At 41.0% G+C, this 18,757-nt stretch overlaps 3 protein-coding genes across 9 annotated transcripts in view; 2 read left to right on the top strand and 1 right to left on the bottom strand.

The window, feature by feature from the left end:
* The window catches only part of LOC106748852, a 28,314-nt gene extending 25,211 nt beyond the window's left edge, over positions 1–3,103 (top strand). For 6 of the 7 annotated variants that reach the window (XM_014627744.1, XM_014627743.1, XM_014627742.1 and 3 more), the window contains 3 exons: positions 528–857; positions 954–1,106; positions 1,415–1,834. In XM_014627744.1, the coding sequence (XP_014483230.1) occupies positions 528–857; positions 954–1,106; positions 1,415–1,834 (903 nt within the window). Of the gene's footprint in view, positions 1–527; positions 858–953; positions 1,107–1,414 lie in introns of all 7 variants that reach the window. The other variant, XM_014627747.1, reaches the window with a different exon arrangement.
* Positions 2,889–5,917, bottom strand: LOC106748854 (phospholipase A1-like). Its single transcript, XM_014627750.1, has 6 exons — positions 5,161–5,917; positions 4,992–5,095; positions 4,153–4,460; positions 3,593–3,694; positions 3,275–3,517; positions 2,889–3,193 (listed from the first exon to the last, which is right to left on the bottom strand). Exons 1-6 carry the CDS (start codon positions 5,671–5,673, stop codon positions 3,120–3,122), a joined length of 1,344 nt encoding a protein of 447 aa, XP_014483236.1. The 5' UTR covers positions 5,674–5,917; the 3' UTR covers positions 2,889–3,119.
* Positions 5,918–10,562: 4,645 nt separating this feature from the next.
* The window catches only part of LOC106748851, a 32,893-nt gene continuing 24,698 nt past the window's right edge, over positions 10,563–18,757 (top strand). Inside the window, exon 1 of the mRNA XM_014627741.1 lies at positions 10,563–10,915. The gene's annotated coding sequence lies outside the window, so the exon portion shown is untranslated. The remainder of the gene's footprint in view (positions 10,916–18,757) is intronic.

Genomic DNA, 18,757 nt, shown 5'->3' with positions numbered 1-18,757 from the left:
CCAGTTCGTTTCTGGCTGATCATTCATTGAAATGTGAAATCGGTTTCGTTATCTAGCCGTTGTCCAGCCATCGCGTATCAAATATGACAGATGGCGCTGTCAATTCTAAAATATATAATCTAGCTATTATATACTCGCCACTGACGTTTAAAAATGAGGTAGCAAATCAAGATTGAGAGTATATTATTCTATAAAAAGGAAGCCAAAGTGAACGTTACGTTATTGTCTGGCAACTGGTTATGATTCTTCATCTCTTAACTGTAATTTCTTTTAACCTCATCTACTAACTTATCAATCCAACCATTATATAGTCACAAAGAGAAACAAATGTTGCATTACTAGCTAGTAGCAACGTTAGACACAAATTTACTATTTCGTGGTTAAACACTCACAAAATCCAATTTCTGCTAAGGCACTCACAGATTATAATTTCGAAATTATCAGACGTTATTTTTAGCAATTAACGAGCTCATTGTAAGAGACGAAATTACGAGTCCGGATTGATCACAAAACGTTCTCATGTTCAGAGCGCGGATCGCCTGCAGACACCCGTGCGCAGTTGCAACGTGTCGCAGGACGTCGAGATCCTGAAAAACCTCATACGCCGAATAGACAGTAACGACGCGACGAACGCGGAACAATTGTTGCCTGATTTCTACGCCGAGCACGTCACGCTCGCGATGAACCGTGAACGGCGAAAGCAGGCTCTGGTGAGGGTGTTGCATCTGATAAGACAGGACTTGGAAAGGGAGAAACGGGGCCGTGAAGGGCTGGAGACGTTGCATCGGGCTTTCATCAAGACACCAGCTTTCGCTGCGGACGAGAGCACACAGAACGTGACGGACAAATTGCATCACGTAAGCTATCTTCGTTTCTGATATCGGATTTTATCTGATTATGAATTTAATCTCTCATCAATCGCAGTTACCGTGTAATTGCTGTTATTTTCGCAGATGCGCTCGATGTTACTGTACTTGGAGGCGGCCAGATACAAGGTCAGCGGTACGCTCGCGGAAGTAGAGGGCAGCAAACGATCCAAGCATCCTTTATCGGAACATATCTTGGTCTCGAGAGACAAACAAGGCTTGCAACAAAGTGTTCTTAAGGTATGACCATTTAATCCGAATATACAATAGATGTAGTAAGCCTTTAGCTCTAAGCAAGAAAATGTAACGTAATTTCCGACAAGAGGAGTTTTCCGTGATGCCAAAAGTCGTAACAGCGCTTACATTTTTTAGAAATATTTTTTGCTAGAAATTGCGTTAATAATTTAGTATTTAAAGCAAAAGATTAAGGACTTACTATATCTATAAGGCGATTCTAATTTAATTCTGAGCTTGATTTTGATACAGAAACACATTGCTAAGAATGAAAGGAACATCGTGCAGAACTACATGACGTTTTATGTTTGCAGATTCCTTCTTGGGCAAAGAACGAATCCTTTGAGATTCAGGACGGCGACGACGAGTTGGAGATGCAGTTGACGAAGGACCAGGACGCCGAGACCCGCGATTGGGCCGATCGGACGGCCGGCGATGGCAACTCCGAGAATCCCCCGGACGAGGACGACTTCAGCGACTTTGATGAGTTTAGCAGCCACTCGGAGGATAACAATAACCAGGACGTCGACGGGGCGGAGGTGACGGCGAAGGCCGAACGTGCGGAGCAATGTCGCGCGATCTATCAGTACTCCGCGAATCTGAACGACGAGCTGAGCCTCAGCCCGGGCGATTTGATAACCGTCCATCAGAAGCAGGCGGATGGCTGGTGGATAGGCGAGTGCAGAGGCCGCACCGGCATATTTCCCGCCACTTACGTCCAAGTCATTCATTGACGCGCTCGAGTCCGAGACGATACTCTCCGTATCGTCGAGTGTAACTCGTTAATACTCGCGGATGCATGACGACGCAGGTCCTCCTCTCACGCAGCAGCTTCCGTTTGGTTTCGCTAAAAGTTAGGTAAGAGTATCATAATGTGCCAATAACGTGACGGTTAATTCACGCGCGCAAAGTCGAGTATCGGGATAGAATGACTGGAGAATTAGTACCAAATAGTAGTTACCATCCACGTGCGAGATGGTCACACCGGAATGTTCTGCGAAAGCGGAAATATTTTAGTCGTGTTGTTGTTACTCGCGTTTATTTCACACTTGCATCGTTCGTACCGCTGCGACGGTTTATTTATAACGCTCTGAAAGTGAGAGATAAAGAGAGAGAGAGAGATCCCGAACTTTATACGAAACTTCGGATGTATTTTCTATGTGAAATTTGATTGTCTATTCTTGTTAAAGATATACAATATGTTTGAAAAGCACAATGAGTCTTGTAGAAATTTCGCGTTGCTATGAACGATATATTTTTTTATATTCACGCGTATAACAAGAAGAGAATCAAGCGCACACACACACACACACACACACATTCTCTCTCTCTCTCTCTCTCTCTCTCTCTCTCAAGCATCATGACGAAAATGAAAAATCCTACAAGTCCGTCTTGATATTTTTATACGTAATCCGTAAATGCTACACGATCATCGTTTAGCCTAACGATTAAATCTCGAGATGAAGCTTACAAAATAATCGCGATATTATCTTATCGAAACTATTTCGCTAGCACAAGGTTACATCGACCCTTTGCAGCTAGTATATTTTTATTTTTCAACACGATAATTGCGATCACATCTTACTTCATGCTCATGATTTTTTTTTCAGGACTATCGATATATTTTGAAATTATTCTGAATATTTTTCAAGCACACTGTATACATGTACATCGTATGTCATGTTTAAGACCAAGTTATCGTATTTTTGTTTTTTTAATTTATTCAGAAATAAAATCGCTTGTGTATATATATATATATATATATATATAATATACACAAAGAAATAATCGATTTTTGGAACAGCGAAAATCGCGGCTGTTTGCACGCGCATAAAGACGATAGAAATGCGCGTTCAAACAAACACGAGGACACTGTAAATATTATTTGTACTATGCGAGACTTTCCAACTGTAAATATACGAATACATCGATTATTTAAGCATATTGTACACGATGGAGTTGACAGCGCATTTATCTACAAATAGAGTAACTTGTCTAACTAACGGTTATTGTATCTTTTCAATCTTCGGCTTCGTCTTGGTAATCCTGTTCCAGTTGCATTCTCACCTCGTCAATGATGTCGCTGCTGTTGACTGCAAAAGTATCAAAGTGACGCCACGATAATAATAGTGTTACTATGAGAACGATTATTGTACAATACGAGTAATACTTACTGCAATAGGGACTACTACCACGAGTAGCTACATAAAACGTTCCGCGTTTGTTGTAGAATTCAGCTCGAATACCCATTTCCGTGCAGGTATCATTAGCGCATGAACCGATTGTTTGCGACAGATGTTTGTACGTCAAGTCCCAAGAATATGCCCCAAAGGTGCAATTGGGCATGCTCGCAGATACTAATGATTCCGTGAAGTATTCATAGGAACGTCCGTGACTGCATATCGCCCGTTTTATTGCTAAGAATTTTATAACGCATTTCACAATAACGTTTCTTCTTTTAAATAACGATCATTCGACCACTAACTACTAACCGTCTGCGGGAATCTGTAGGATCCGTAAGATCGACGACGATTGGTTTTTCTTGCTGCAACCAGGTTGCATTTTACCACCGTTTAGGTAGAAATCAACGTAGCCTGCAACAAGGGTGTTAAAAGGAGAATAAAAAAGAGAATATTAATTAGGGAAGTCATTGGAACTCATATATCTAATATATACAAGTAGTTTATATACTTTATACATGCAACTAAGACGTAATGATATATCGTAAAATCCACCCGCAGATTTGTGGCACTTCTCTTTTTATTAACAGATTTCTTTTTCTTTTGTAGACGAGTTTTGAAGTAAACTATTGTGCAATATATATATATATATATAATCGATTTGAAACGCCGAATTTGCGATAGTTCCTTTTTTAGACTCATCTTAAGTTCTTCTCAAAGATATAACTAGATATTCTTAAGTTTCGATCAAATTAGAACTGGTTCTTAAATAATTAACATCTTGAACATTGTTGAGAAGATTTATCATATAAGAAAGTCGCGTTCATGAATGTACGTATATATACAAATCGTGTTACCATATGATAAATTACCTATAGGTTCAGGAAAACCCAATCCCAAACTCATGCAAAATCTTGCGTTTGTATGTATCACATCGACAAATGGAGCGTCACTCCTGCTCAGACGAACTGTCGATTCGGTGTTCCTAAAGCAGGGTTGAGCTGGGTCTAAACCTGTGATTCTATGCACAAGCCATTTGTTGTGCCGCTTCTTCAATTCCTTCGCGGCAAACCCACATATGTGAGCACCGAGGCTGTGCCCTACCAGGTGCAAAGGGCCCCAATTGCTCGTGTCTGGCCCATTGGCGTTGATCGTAGCGTTCGCTAACTGTTCTATCAATCTTCGCGAGCGAGTTGATATTAAGAGACAATCAAATCGATAGCACAAGATCGTCCAAAAGATGTTTGATAAAAAATGATTAAACATAGGCAATGGAAATGGAAATATCTAAGACTTCCGATATCTTTAAATTTTGTGTTTTAGACACTGTTGCGTTGCTTGGAAGAGAAAGGGATGTTACAATAAGTTTGGAGGATGACTCGATATTTAAATACAGTTAATTGAAATTAATAAAAATATAACTTAAAGTCTTCTCGATTTTATGAAAATCGAAAGATCGGTCCGCCTAATTTTCTTCAGGCACCTTGTCAGACATCTCTTGAACTTTCTTGTATCGTCCGTGTAACTAGAATGAGTTTTCCACAGCAAGGATTGCTGCATTATACAAAGTCGTCAAGTTGTCCAAATATCTTAAAATGATCACAAATTAATTAATATACATAGCCAATGAGAAAACGACTTAATGTAATGTAGCGTATCCTTGTTAGGAAAGCATCAGGCTCTCACACCGCACGCTCGCACGCACGCATACTTTGAGATTTGATATCCTACTATTCTGGTGTTGACCGCGGCCTTGTAATAATTCAACGTGTTACTGCCGGCACTCCAATCTATCACCACCACATTTACGTCGTCCTGCGGACAATCCGACGCGGGAGAGATGAGCATTTATACACGCGATATCGCGGCTAATTACTTACCCATGCGAGGAACGCCTTTTCCATATCCTTGACCCATTCGGCATTGCCTTGCGACAGGAAACCATGCACTATTATTACCGTTCGTCGCTCAATCCTGAAGTCCGTCCATTCCAGGCTGAATTGCTCGTCGAGCACCACATACACACGACGCGGCTGTCTTCTGGAGGACAGAGAAAATCGCACGTCCAACGCAGCAGATCCGTTGGGCTCACTACTGAGGAGCCGTTCCAGGTACGTCGCGACTGTTCTACCCAGTCCGAAGCAATCTATATTCTTGGGAGACGAAGATTCAGAGAGGGACTCGTTCATGTATGTTGGATACGTAAAGTTCGCCAGGGCGGTATCGTTGAATTGCCGCCGAGTTTCCGCGACGATCGTTTTATTCTGCGCACTGCCGAAGAACGGACCTGTACGTTTCGCGTAGGTAGGAAAAGCACTCGGTGTGAAGTGCGACTCGCCAGGCAACGTGAGCAGAACAACGAGCGCAACAAGAGCGATGTACATCTTCATCATTGCGAGTACACGTCGAGTTTGAATATTGCGATCTCGTGGTTGATAAATATATGTACAAAACGCTCGATCATGCTTATTATATAACAATTCGGGCTTAATCGTAGGACTCTTGATGCGTTCAAAGAAATGATATTATTAGCGCTATTATATCGTTCTATCTTGTTTAACGTTTAGTAAGCGATCAAAAAAGAGTAACGCAATAGTGCTGATAACGTGTTCTTCGAACGCAGCTATAGGGAAACAATATTTTTTTGGTAACTCTTCTTTGGCCACAGATTATTATGTAAACTGTGTCAAAGACTGACTCTCGATAAACCGATTGCAGATCTAGTGTGAGAAAAACGATGACTATTGCAATATTGAGAATATCGACCTTGTTGAATTATACCACGAATGATTTATTATGCTTAGGGAATCGATATTCTTTTAATTTTCTTTTTTTATCTTGAATACATAGAACATAGGCGTATAAACGCGTATAGCCATTATAAAAGTAGAGAAAATTTATTTCTATATAATCTCCACAATTTATATTTTCATATAAATACATACACAACTATGACTTACGTTTATATGACAACTAATTCAGTTTCCTAATAGCACGATTCGTTAGCAATACATTGGTCCAATATTGATTATATTGGCATTTATTAGGCATTTAGTACATTGAGTGAATGTTGCCTGATATAAAGCCAGTCAGACAGCCAAACCTGTAAAATAATAGATTATTATCATGCTCTGCTAGCAAATCCTGTTATATTTCTGCTAATAAGCTATTAACAAAATTTATAGCAGATATTATACGAAATCTGCTTCTGTAATTTGACTGACTTTATATTAGGTAACATTCGTTCAATATACCCTCAATAAATGCCAATGTAACTACCCAAACAATACAATATTCAAAATCAGGATATAAGATGTCTAAAAGATATGTCCCGATTTTTGATATTTGTGTTGTCTGGATAATATTGAATCAATGTATCGCCAATGAATTGTGTTACTAAAGATAGTTATAACTCCTTATGTAAATGTCATGTAAACGATACTTTTACATCGGTATTATAACATCGGTTGTTGTTAATTTACATCTATTTTCGAAAGGATATAGATTTATAAATCTGATTTTAAGGAACTATATAAGTAAGGACCCGTATTCAGGACGCGCTTACAACGATACGCGCTAACAAGTTAAGAAATACAAACATTCTCAGTATCGCCTGTACTGTAAACGCGATAGTAACAACATTTTGTTAGGAAAAATAATTATGTTACGTCCTGGGTGCCTCGGGTACTGCAAACTCCCCTTTTTTCTATTTCGGGAAGCAGACGGACTTCGGGCAAGCGCTACTATAATAAAGATAAGATTACAATGGCCGTCGCTAAACGTGCCGTACGCTTCCCAACGCGTCTATCATTTTTTCCGCCTTCACGTAAGGTATGTTGTTTTATTTACATCCTGGGTACCCTGGGAACAACAAATTCCTTTTTTTTATAACTAAGATAATCTTGCCGCCTCTACGGCCTATAGGCACGTACGAGGTCTGTTCAAAAAGTATCGCGAATTTTGTGTTTTTTCAAAAATTATTTATTTATTCATGAATATCTATTTTGTCTCCTTCAAAGTAATCCCCATCAGATATTATACACTTGTGCCAACGTTTTTTCCAATCCTCGAAGCACTTCAAAAAATCATTTTTTGTGATCTTGTTCAGCTCCTCCTTCGATGCCGTCTTTATCTCCTCAATCGTAGCGTAGCGTCGTCCTTTCATGTGCCTCTTCAGTTTCGGGAACAAGAAAAAGTCACAGGGGGCCAGGTCTGGGGAATACGGTGGCTGCGGCATCATTAGTGTGTTGTTTTTGGCCAAAAATTCGCGCACAAGCAACGATGTGTGAACAGGGGCGTTGGTACGAATTTCGCGGCGACCCGACTTATGCCCAAATCATTAATAAAAATCGAATGGCACGAGCCAATCGATATGTTTAGATCCTCAGTAACTTCTCTAACGGTGATTCGACGATTGGCCAATACTATTTTCTTCACTTCATCAATGTTTTCGTCTGTTGTTGACGTGCTCGGGCGTCCGGCACGCTCTTCGTCGTTCACATCTTCTCGGCCCTCTGAGAACATTTTGTACCACCGATAAACGTTGCTTCGGTCCAAGGTAGCTTCACCATATGCCACAGTCAACATTCGGAATGCGTCCGCGCACTTAATTTTGTTTTTCACACAAAATTTGATAGATTTTTTGATCCATTTTTTGGAATAGGCAAAAATCGAAGACGAGCCAAAACACGTGTAAGCAAAACAGCTGTCAAAGATAAACTTAATATTCAAAATGGCCGAACTTGTCGGCATAAGTGAGGGACATGAGTACCAACATAACGCCACAAAAAAATCGAAAATCGAATATACGTAACCAACGGAAATTCAAAATTCGCGATACTTTTTGAACAGACCTCGTATTTCTTCATCCTGGGTACCTGGATAGCCAGCGAATTCCTACTTTTATGATTGTAAAACAAACAGATTTGAGCAAGCCCTTTTATGGAAATGATACGACTACACGCCGCCCAAATACGTCATAAGGCTCCCGATGGACCTGCGATCTTATCCGCCTATGTACATAGCCGGTCGAACGAAGGCCCTTCGATAGAATTATGTTCTTAGAATCATTTATGACATCCAAATAGTATTAGGAATTTTCCAGAATAACCATTTTCCATGCAACCTCCTCTCATTGGTGATCGTCATCCACCACTCCCTGAAACCTTTCCTAAATAAGCCTCATTCTTTTGCCGCCAGCCCTTTCTTGGTCAGCCTTCGTCAGTCTTCTTCTGTAGTCTTCAGTTTTCGTCAATCTTCTTTTGTAGTCTTCTTATTCTTGTTATTATTCTTCTTACTGTTCATTCATTCATTCACATTCTCTTTCCCCGTTTAACTACTGTCGCGTATTATCATTTTCGACATCTTTTACGTTCGTACTATTATAGCTTCCGCCACGACTTCACTTTTGTTGTTCAGATCGGGATCTCTCCAGTACCACGTTTTGTGAAACTTGCTGTGGGTAAGTCGGGATTTCTTTAAAATATTCGTTTCAATATTCCGATAATTAGTCCGAATATCAGAATCGCTCGATTTAATCGTAGTCAGTCATATTCCGGGATCCCATAAATCTGGTACACCACGATCAAAGGACCCACGTTCTACGTACTATTCATCACAGTTGATTCATCTAAATCGTAGATCTCTATTTCATATTTAACCATGATTTTTAACCTGTTAACCGGGGAATACATTTTTTTTGTTTGCGTTCAAAATATTACGGCAAATTTCCATGACGAAAAATATCGTCATGCCCATTGCAGTAGTAGTTCGTGTATGACGAAATATTTTGTCATACCCAGTTAACAGGTTAATCATTTCAATCCAATCTCCAATCCCACTTCACTCCTCAAGCCACACACGTACACTGCGTAATTATTACCTTCCTTGTATATATATAATTATGTTTTCCTCGCCATACCGATACGTCAAACATTCTTGTTACGTTAAATCCGATCGTATTATATTAAGTTACACGGATTACCTTTTTCCTTAACCTCACTTTAATCTTCATCTTGTATTTGCATTATTCCAATAATGCTGATTTATAAAAGTTTGTTTAATGTTAACCCATATATCTCATTGTTTAACTTTAGCTAACCCTTTCATCTTTTAAATGTTGTATCTTTCACAATGACTTTTCTCATCAATTTACCACTATTATTAATCCATCCGTGAACCAAATTATGTTATTAATAAACTGTTTTATTCAAAATGCACTAAATTTAATCAAATCGTTAAAACTATTTATTCATTTCCTTTCAATTACTTAAATCTAAATTCCCCTCTCAACACGCTCATATGGTCCTATCCCAGGTAAAGAGATTAAGTTCTTTGACCTAAATAAAGGACTAACGTACGTTCTGCGATCGGAGTAAATGGGCCTCTCCGGACTTTGACCTGATCTGCAGACCTACCAGTACGTTCAGGCCTCGCGAGTGCGCGAGTAAACGATTTTGTTGCGTTCATCCTCTTCCAGGACGTAACAATTATACGTTTTTATAATGAAACACCTATTTAGAACTACTAATAAATTGACTTGTTAGCGCGCTAATATCGTTACAAGCGCGTTCAGAATACGGGCTGTTTTTACAATATTGTCTTTCGGAATGCATTTAGCGTCTGCCGTATCCGAGAAACAGTGTTGCAAAAATCCCTTAATAATTTAAAAAAATATACAATTTGTACATTGTTAAGAAAGGGGACAGAGAATGCGAATATTTAAAATAATCTTTAATCGTAAGTATTTATTTGTTATTTAGGACGTTTTGGGAAATGTGACAAAATTTATTTACTTATTTGGTAGCAAATATCAGTGTTAAGCTAGCTTAAATAACAGCGATGAAGTCATAATTTGTCCCCGTTCCATCATTTCTTCATTTTGTAGATAAAGTGACAGAAGGTCAAGGTCAAGAATGTCGCATCGCAAATATAATATCCTATCTAGATCGGTTATATAAAAACATCGCTTCATTTCACATACATGGCTCTATGTTTTACGCAACAAATGCCGCTTTTTTGAACAACAAACGAGATATCGTTATCGTATTTCGATTCAACAATCACGATGCACGGAAACCTAGAAAGGATGCGTGCGAAAATCTGAAAATTCCAAATGACCCTAGATCTAGTAAGTAGCCGGGCACTAGTGGCTCCTAGTTACCCTCGAACCTTCATTGGACGATTCCGAAGTGCGGTATTTACTCTGATTGCCCGCGACGTGGCGCCAGTGTCAGCTCTCGGTGCTCGATCGTTCCCGGCGTTCACGTCCAAAATTAGTAAATAAAGACGATGGCAGCGGAGCTGTTCGTCGTGTCGTCGTCGTGCTCGTCATCTCACGGAGCGCGTCCGGCAAAATGAAGTGGAAAGACGCCGCGGGTCTCGCGAACGTCCAGAAAAATCCGAAAAACGGCATCGTACGGCCGGCACGCGACGAACAATAGACCCGTACCGAGTGTGTGTGCGAGAGAAATTACGGTGCGGTAGTCCTCGCTGGTGGACGATATTTCCTCGGGGATCGCGAGGACGGACAGGGAACGACGACGAGAACGAAGAAGAGAGAAAGGAGCGAGAGAGGGAGGAAGAGAGAGAGAGAGAGAAAGAGGATAATCCGCGCTCCAGAGTTCACACCGTAAGGTACGAATTCCCGCTATTTTTAGCCGGCCCGCCGCCGCCGGCGAATCTGTGTGCGTGCGTGTGCGTCTTCGCCGATTCCCATTCAGAGCTTTCCGTCGTCGTTGTGGGCGAACGACGTCCGCGACGAATTATTCGTCGTGCCGCGGTCGGAATACGCGAGGAAGAGTGGAGAGGGGGCAGAGAGGGGGAGGATAAAATGACGACATCTTTTGGGACGTTGTTACGAGAAATTCGAGAAAAAACGACAAATAAATGTTAGGTTAATCGATGATAATTGGGGATTATTGAGGGGAAAAGAAAGGAAATCAGATATGGTCACGAGAGACGAGGGAAGGTCGGACAACTTGAGAATCGCGTAGAATAGTGGAAAGAGTCGGCTAAAGTGAAAGTCGCGGAGAAATTATAATCGGTCAGGGAGCAGCAGGAAATGTCAAGGAAATCGGTGTTCTATTACTTCGCGAAAGACGACCGAAGTTCTAGGATTTATCGCTATAACAGAAGAGAGAATATACTTTTATATTTTGTAATTGTATCCTTTGTGCTTCTTCTTACTTCCAAGTGCGGAGTGAGAATCTCACTTTTTACTTGAGCGTAGAAAGTGCAGGGTGGAGGAGGCAAGATCAGTTCCATGTATTGTCCTATTCGTTTAAGATGACGTTCCAATAATGATGAAAATAACATAAGAAGTTGTTAGAAGAATTGTTAAGAGAATATGTCGTTTGAGGACGATACATTACCGAAAAGCACGTGTCACGAATTGTATCTGAACGTAGTGTGCAGTATCGCGGGGAGGAGAGAGAAAGAAATAATTAATCCGAAATATTATTTATTACATCATTGTGTACACGCGTGTACATTCCCGCGAGAATTGCTCCATCTCGTTGTGATGGGCGTCGCTCGATTACCCAACGATAAAAGAGGAGCGCACTCGCGAACACGAGCGCTCACATGCACGCGAGATTCGCGTGTATACACGCGTGTACACGCATACACGCACAGGTGGACATATATTCGGAAGCTTTCCTTCGAGTAGCTGCTTATCGGCAAGGATTCCTCCGAGCTATCAGGACGCTATTTTTGTCGGCAGGAACCTATATACCGCGAAGCAACAACGACCGTTCGCCCGTCCTCTCTTTCTTTCTTTCTTACTCACGCACGTGCGTGCACGTTGCGTACGTGTACAAACGGACACGCGACACGTATGTGCACGTACACATGTTTCATTCGCCCCGATTGACAGTCGTATTCTTTGGTTCCTCCGTACTCTCGCGCGCTTCTCGCGAAAGCCACGACGACGAAGAGCTTTTGACGTTTCTCGCCTACGCGTCTACCGGGCAAATCCAATTTCCCGATCACGGTTTACATGACACGTGTGTGTGTATGTGTGAGTGACACCACGATGCAGACTGTTGCGCAATTAATTGTCGAATTTAACCGGCCGTCACGCTGTCACCGAGACTCGATTGTGTCAAATTGTCGAGCAAATATTGATGTTTGGCGCTACATTGTGGGTAATTCGGTCAAGGCGCTTGCATTACATCGCGCGTGAATTAAGGTAAAAGTAACAATGCTCGCGCACGTACCTAATTTTGGACGTTCTTGTTATTTTGCTTCTTAAACATGAATATTTAATCTTAAATATGAAATGTTTGTAGATATTCAATATATGAATATTTATTTGGAGATCGAAAGAACAAGAATGTTCACAGTTAGGTACGTGTTGTACAGGTATCGGTATTTTTACCTTAAATTCGATAATACGTTAAGCGGCTCGGCAAACATCCATGTTTGAGTTTTTCTGCTGACCACATTATTGGCTTTACGAAGATATTCTTTGGAAGACTGATTTTTCAATACCTTCATTTACATATTGACATGAAGCCCATCACAAAAAGTTGATATACAACGCTTTTATTACTGTTTATTACTGTTTCCATGAAACTCGTTATTGCGAATCGCACACTTGAAATATCTCGATAACTATTGGGCTGCTTTCATTGTAATTTCGCACAGATATTTTTAGTCAGATTATCTAGTCTTCGTCGTAGCCGATGTTTAAAATATTAATTTTTCATAAAGTTATTAACATTCGAAGGCACAAGTCTCATTTCTCGTCACGAAATTTCTCCTCTTTTCGTTTGTGAGAAAACTAGATTGAATATAAAAAAAAGGCAAAACTTCAGCTAAATCGGTCGGATAGTTTCCGAGATATTTTTAGTACCGATTAGCGGTGACAAGCTTCATGAGAGCAGTAATAACAGCGTAATACATTAACTTTTTGTAATAGGCTTCGTATAATATATAAATAATAGCGTGAAAAGAATCGTCTCTCAAAAGGATATCTTCATAAAGTCAATAATGTGGAAACAGCAGAAAAATTCAAATATCAGGCGTTTCTTCGAATCGCTTGGGTATACGTAATCTTTTAACAGGAAATAGTTGCTATCCACGAAATTCACTATGATTGGTGACAATTATTATATTACATATATATATCACTCCGATTATATCAGACGACAAATTCGCACAAATGCGAATACAGACATCCGCCAAGCAGAAAGTTAGCCTCGACAGTTCCGACACGTCTATGTAACCGTTTTCTGTCCGTCTCGGCGGCAGCTTCCGCCTTCGTACCATTGTAGACGCACCTGTTCTACTTGGGACACAGAAACTCGGCAGGAAAGTGCAACCGAGTAGGAGGACTGGCCTTTTCAGACCGCGATACGAATTTTCTCTCGTCGCCGTTATCTCGCGCGACAATGTAGCGAGCGCGCTTCTCGCGCGGAGAGCGTATCTCGCGGACGCGCCGGCGGCCAATTTCGTAGTGGCCCACCCGGGCCGTTTTTGAGCATGCGGCGCACCGAGAATAACGACACTTAATAATACCAACGTGAATCATGAACGTCACGATGCTCTGTGCACGCCTCGTGATGTCACGGTTGTACATCCTTAAATACGTCACACTCGGTCGGGTAGACCGACCTTCGTTAGAGGGACAGAGACCGACAAGAAGGAGAAAGAGTGCGCGAAGGAGCATTGTGCGATTGACCGTGTTAATCGAACGGTAAATCCGCAGCGTTAGTCATCCCCGACGAGGGCGATGACGGTATCAGTGGAAGTAGCGTCAGTCGTGCGTGCGTGAATCAGAATTCCGCGAGTATTGTATTCGTGAGAGACATCATGAACGCGCGTTCGTACGCGGACGAGAAATGCTGTTGAACCTATAATAGGATTTCCAACAGCGCGCGCGCAATTGGAGTAAATCTTCTTGACTTAATAGCAATATCGTTGAAATCAAAGGTCTGTTCTTTTTCGCTGAATTAGCTTCTGTTACTGTTCTTTTTTCTCTTTTTCTTACCAAATGTTAATTGTATGCCTGACTTTTTTAAATTCTATAATTCTACGATACTAGTTTAGCGAAAGAGATCCTAAGATTCAAGTTATTGGAGTAATGTACACGTGATGTACCAGTTTCAATAATATTGCATTTGAATTAGGAAGATTTACTCCACTTACGCTCTGTTGAAAATATACTACTGATTCGACAGCATTTTTTGTTTGTGCAATTTCGAGGAAACGCTCCCGTCAGTCGAAACCATTCGCGTTCACCAGACATTCGTGTCATGCGACTTATCCCTACGTAAAAAGTGTAAAAAAATTTAATTAATTGAACTTGAAATAGATAAAGTTAATATATAATTAACTTAAAGGTTAACTTTAAAATAATACTAAATTAATATAATATCAAGTTAACTTAATAAAATTGAATAAAAAAGTTCGTCGAACTCGAGGCTGTTGTTCCACGGGGAGATTCATTTCTATTTTAATTATTGCTGAGAAAGAGAGGAAAAGTTTAAAGATCAAAGCAACATGACATTTATCCTACGAAGTTCCAATGAAAAGCGATCAACAGAGGGAGAGAGAGAAAGAGAGAGAGAGAGAATTAGTTTCCATCCCGTTCTCATTGTCACCCGCTTTGAAGGGATAGAATCGGATTTGCACGTAATAATAGCGAGGAACCCCGACATTTCGCGATTATCGCTTTTCCGCGAGGCACGGTAACGAGAGGTTGGCGGTTGAGATCGAAGAAACGGGAGTCATTAGGACGTCAGTCCGCCGCCCGAGGTTGCCGCCGGGGACTGCCTACGCGCGAGTCTACGCGCCCGCTAAAAATACCGTAACGCATCGAGCGAGAACGAGCGAGCAGGCGAACGAGCGACCGACCGACCGACCGATCGGGAGAGTGTATCGAGAACGAAGCGGCTCCTCGCACGTGTGCTCCCCGTCGTCGTACTTGTCGCTGCCAATCGACGGACGCAAATAATTACTTTCACCTCTACAACCCGTGTCTCCGTCCCCCCCGGTGCGCGCACTCCTCGTCGCACCTCGTCGTCATCATCGCACGCCGCGACGTGTCTATATTCGCTGTCCGTCGTTACGAAAAAATAACCCCACCACCGCTAATTGCGCGTCCGCCGTCGATCGTTCACCTCTATGTGGAGAAATAAGCAAAGTCGAAGTAACGTCGACGTTAACACCCTTTTGACGTCGCCTAGGTGGATGTTACGTATATCTTGGTCGAGAGTAACCTGTGTATTATTATTGATGCAAGGGAGAGAGAGAAAAATAATAAATCATGTCGGAGACTTGGATCTGCGGAGAATTATAATTGGTTTGCTTTGTACAGACGATCGTATAATTGTCCCCGATAATTGTGTCGTGTCTAATTTCAATCAGAGGTCTCGTAGTTCAGCGTTTATCGACGATAAGACTTTTCGCGGACTACTTTCCGCGACGTAAAGGAACGAAAGCAGCCGCGAGAAAACGTTTATTCGCGCAAAAGATCTCCGGCGAAGAAACAGAGATACGGGTAGCGTTCAAGGAAGGAAGTCGCCTGGTTTCCGAAAACATGAATGCAACAAGTTCTAAAACCGATTCGAACTTGCATGATTGATGTTCGACCTGTATAAAAAGATTCTTTCAAGTTTGTTTCGGCTTTTGGCGGAAAGTAGGACTCACAACTGAAGTAAGAGACAATTTAATTAGTTAAGGAGGTTCCCTCGCTTAATGCCGTGTTTTCAATGGTATATCAAGGGGACCTTTTCATAAATTTACTATTTATCAAGCGAAATACGTTTCTATATATTTATTTCATTATCCAAGTTAGAAACGTTAGTTTGAAACGGAGCCGAGGTACATATTTATATATTATAAATACAAAGATATTATTATTATTTATTTTTCCTATCAATGTATATTTATGTATTAGTTGGTCTAAAAGAGATGCATAGACATAGAGAGAAGTATATATAAAAGTATTTAAATAGATGCATATATATACATGTTATATATGTATCGAATGCTAAAATAACTTATAAACTTTCCACTATTATAAGCGAAATGGTCAATAAAGTTCTGAAATTTGTCTATAATATCTGTATATTAGTCTTTAATATTACGATTGTTTTCTAAACTTCTATCGTATATACAAATACATCAAATTAGAAAAAATTTGTTGTATCATGAGATTTCTACATATTTATATGTGTATATATAAGTTTACAATTATCAGTTTGATTTTTTATATCATATATATAATACAAGTTTATCTTATATTTGGTCAAACGTTCAAACCTTCTTAAGCTAATTACGTCAGTTCCTTTTAAATACATAAATAATCATTATGCTCGAATCGAAAAAAAATAATCGCAAGAATGTATATTTAAACATTGGTCGGGCGCAACTTAGTGTACAAGAGAGAAATCATAGTAAAAAGCGGTTCGCCTTGAATCGCCTCTGCGATCTTAATTTTCTATCTATTCGATATTCTGTATCTCTTATTTGGCGCTTCACACGGACCCACCGGTCCGTGCTTCCGTCCGATGACGACAAGGTGGTATTGTCTATCGAATTTCGAGACAAGACCTTGAAATTTTGGGGAAATTTCTTAATATAAAAATAACGACGCGTGGGATATAAATAGATTATTAATATAACGATAATGATGTCATATATAGATTCGTTTGTTATAAAAATGTCATTAAATGTGGGAGATATAAATTCCTTCAACATGAGAAGGAGATAAGAAGAATGAAAGAAAACGGAAGTTCGTAAGTGAAGAGTAAGTCAATAATTCGTAAGTCTGACATTGAGATGCGACTTCGCATTCTATATTGTAAACTTGGACCATTCCTGCTACCTGCATTCTCTCTCTCTTCCCTCCCTTTTCTTCTGCTCTGAATATTATTATTTACATCATAAACTTCACAGCTGTGTCTCGGACACGGAATATATCAACGCGCGCGCATGAAGAAATGTCGTGCGTTCTCGCGGTGTGCCAATAGACACGGTTCGCACGTCCAGTAATCCTCGTTAGCATCTCGACTTGAGACTTCCGTTATGCAATCGGACCGTAATTCATCGAGCACGTTCTCTCCCTCGTGCCACAATGCGGGTGGTAAGGAGATTTCTTTACTGCGTCGTCGATAACGCTCGACGCTCGCGTGCATAATCGCGCGTGCCGGCGTCGTCGTCGCTGTGGCGGCGCGGTGGCAGCGTTCGCAATTTGCTTGCCGTCTTTCCATTTACTGTCCGGCTTACGTAAGCTCACCGCGGCGAAGGTAATAATAATGTGCGATCTGTAATACAAAGGGGCGGCGAACACGTCGTACACTCGTCGTCGTAGAGGTGCGTAATTTATACGGCGTGCCTCACGACGCAGAAGAGAGAACCGGTCGCCTGTGATGGTCGTTGTCGATGATTTCGTTGGAAATTCGCTCAGCGTTTCGGCTCCGAGCGATTCATTACTGACAGCCGATGCAAATCACCCTCACGCGATGTTTACTGCTGGTGAAAATCGAATGCGACTGCAGCCGCTTTTCCGATACGAGGACGGCACTCTGACGATATTAGCCTTTAACGTGAACATTTTCCGAGCCATCTTTGTGTGTGTGTGTGTGTGTGTTTGTGTTCATCTTTCACCTTTTTCCCAACGCTGAATGCTTGTCCGTTGATTCTGCTTTTATTTACCACACTAATGTACATCTGTCGCGTTTAATTCAGATCTTATAATCAATATGTCATTTTCCATCTTTCGATTTCTCTTTGCAGATTTCAAAATTTGAATTAGACTCTGAGAACTCGAAAATCGCGCGGTAGAATCTTTTAATAGGTTTACATCTCCTCCGTTTGGGGGAATATTTTACCTTGCCCTTTGTATTAAAAAATATACATCTAGTACATCCTCTATTTTTAACATTTTATTTATAAAGGACGGGTCTTTTCGTTTTATCGTCTATTCTCATTACGANCTCTCTCTCTCTCTCTCTCTCTCTCTCTCTCTCTCTCTCTCTCTCGCCCCGTTGCTGCTATTTCGCGTAAGCGATTGGTGCACTTTGCGTTGGCCGGCAGCGATCGGTCGAAGGTTAAATCGCTTAAAGGGTAAAATTTTTTTTAGAGGGAATGACGTGAGCTGTGCGACATTCATTTACGGTACTCGAAGGCAAGACTCTCAGGACTAACGGTAAAAAGGCTGTGGGTTATGCGTGCAAAATGAGGTGAAATAGTGCACGTGATCCGCGGAAACACGCCGGAAATCGTCTCGAAATAAATATATTCTATCGGTGCCGATTCGTATATAATAATAGGCCACACAGAAAACTCCTCCCCTTCTCCCCGTTGACGTTCACTCGCGAGGCAGGTGGCCAACCTTCCTCTAAGAAAACTCCGGTATTCATTTCGCGCTTTTGACAGTAATAATAGCGTACGAAAAATGTATATATATACACACACACACACACACACACACACACACACACACACACACACACACACACACACACA

Source organism: Dinoponera quadriceps, unplaced genomic scaffold, assembly GCF_001313825.1.
Source record: "Dinoponera quadriceps isolate SergipeBrazil2010 unplaced genomic scaffold, ASM131382v1 scaffold1889, whole genome shotgun sequence".
Classification (NCBI taxonomy): domain Eukaryota; kingdom Metazoa; phylum Arthropoda; class Insecta; order Hymenoptera; family Formicidae; genus Dinoponera; species Dinoponera quadriceps.
Note: the sequence above shows the minus strand (reverse complement) of the source record. Positions and strands in the feature narration are given on the sequence as shown.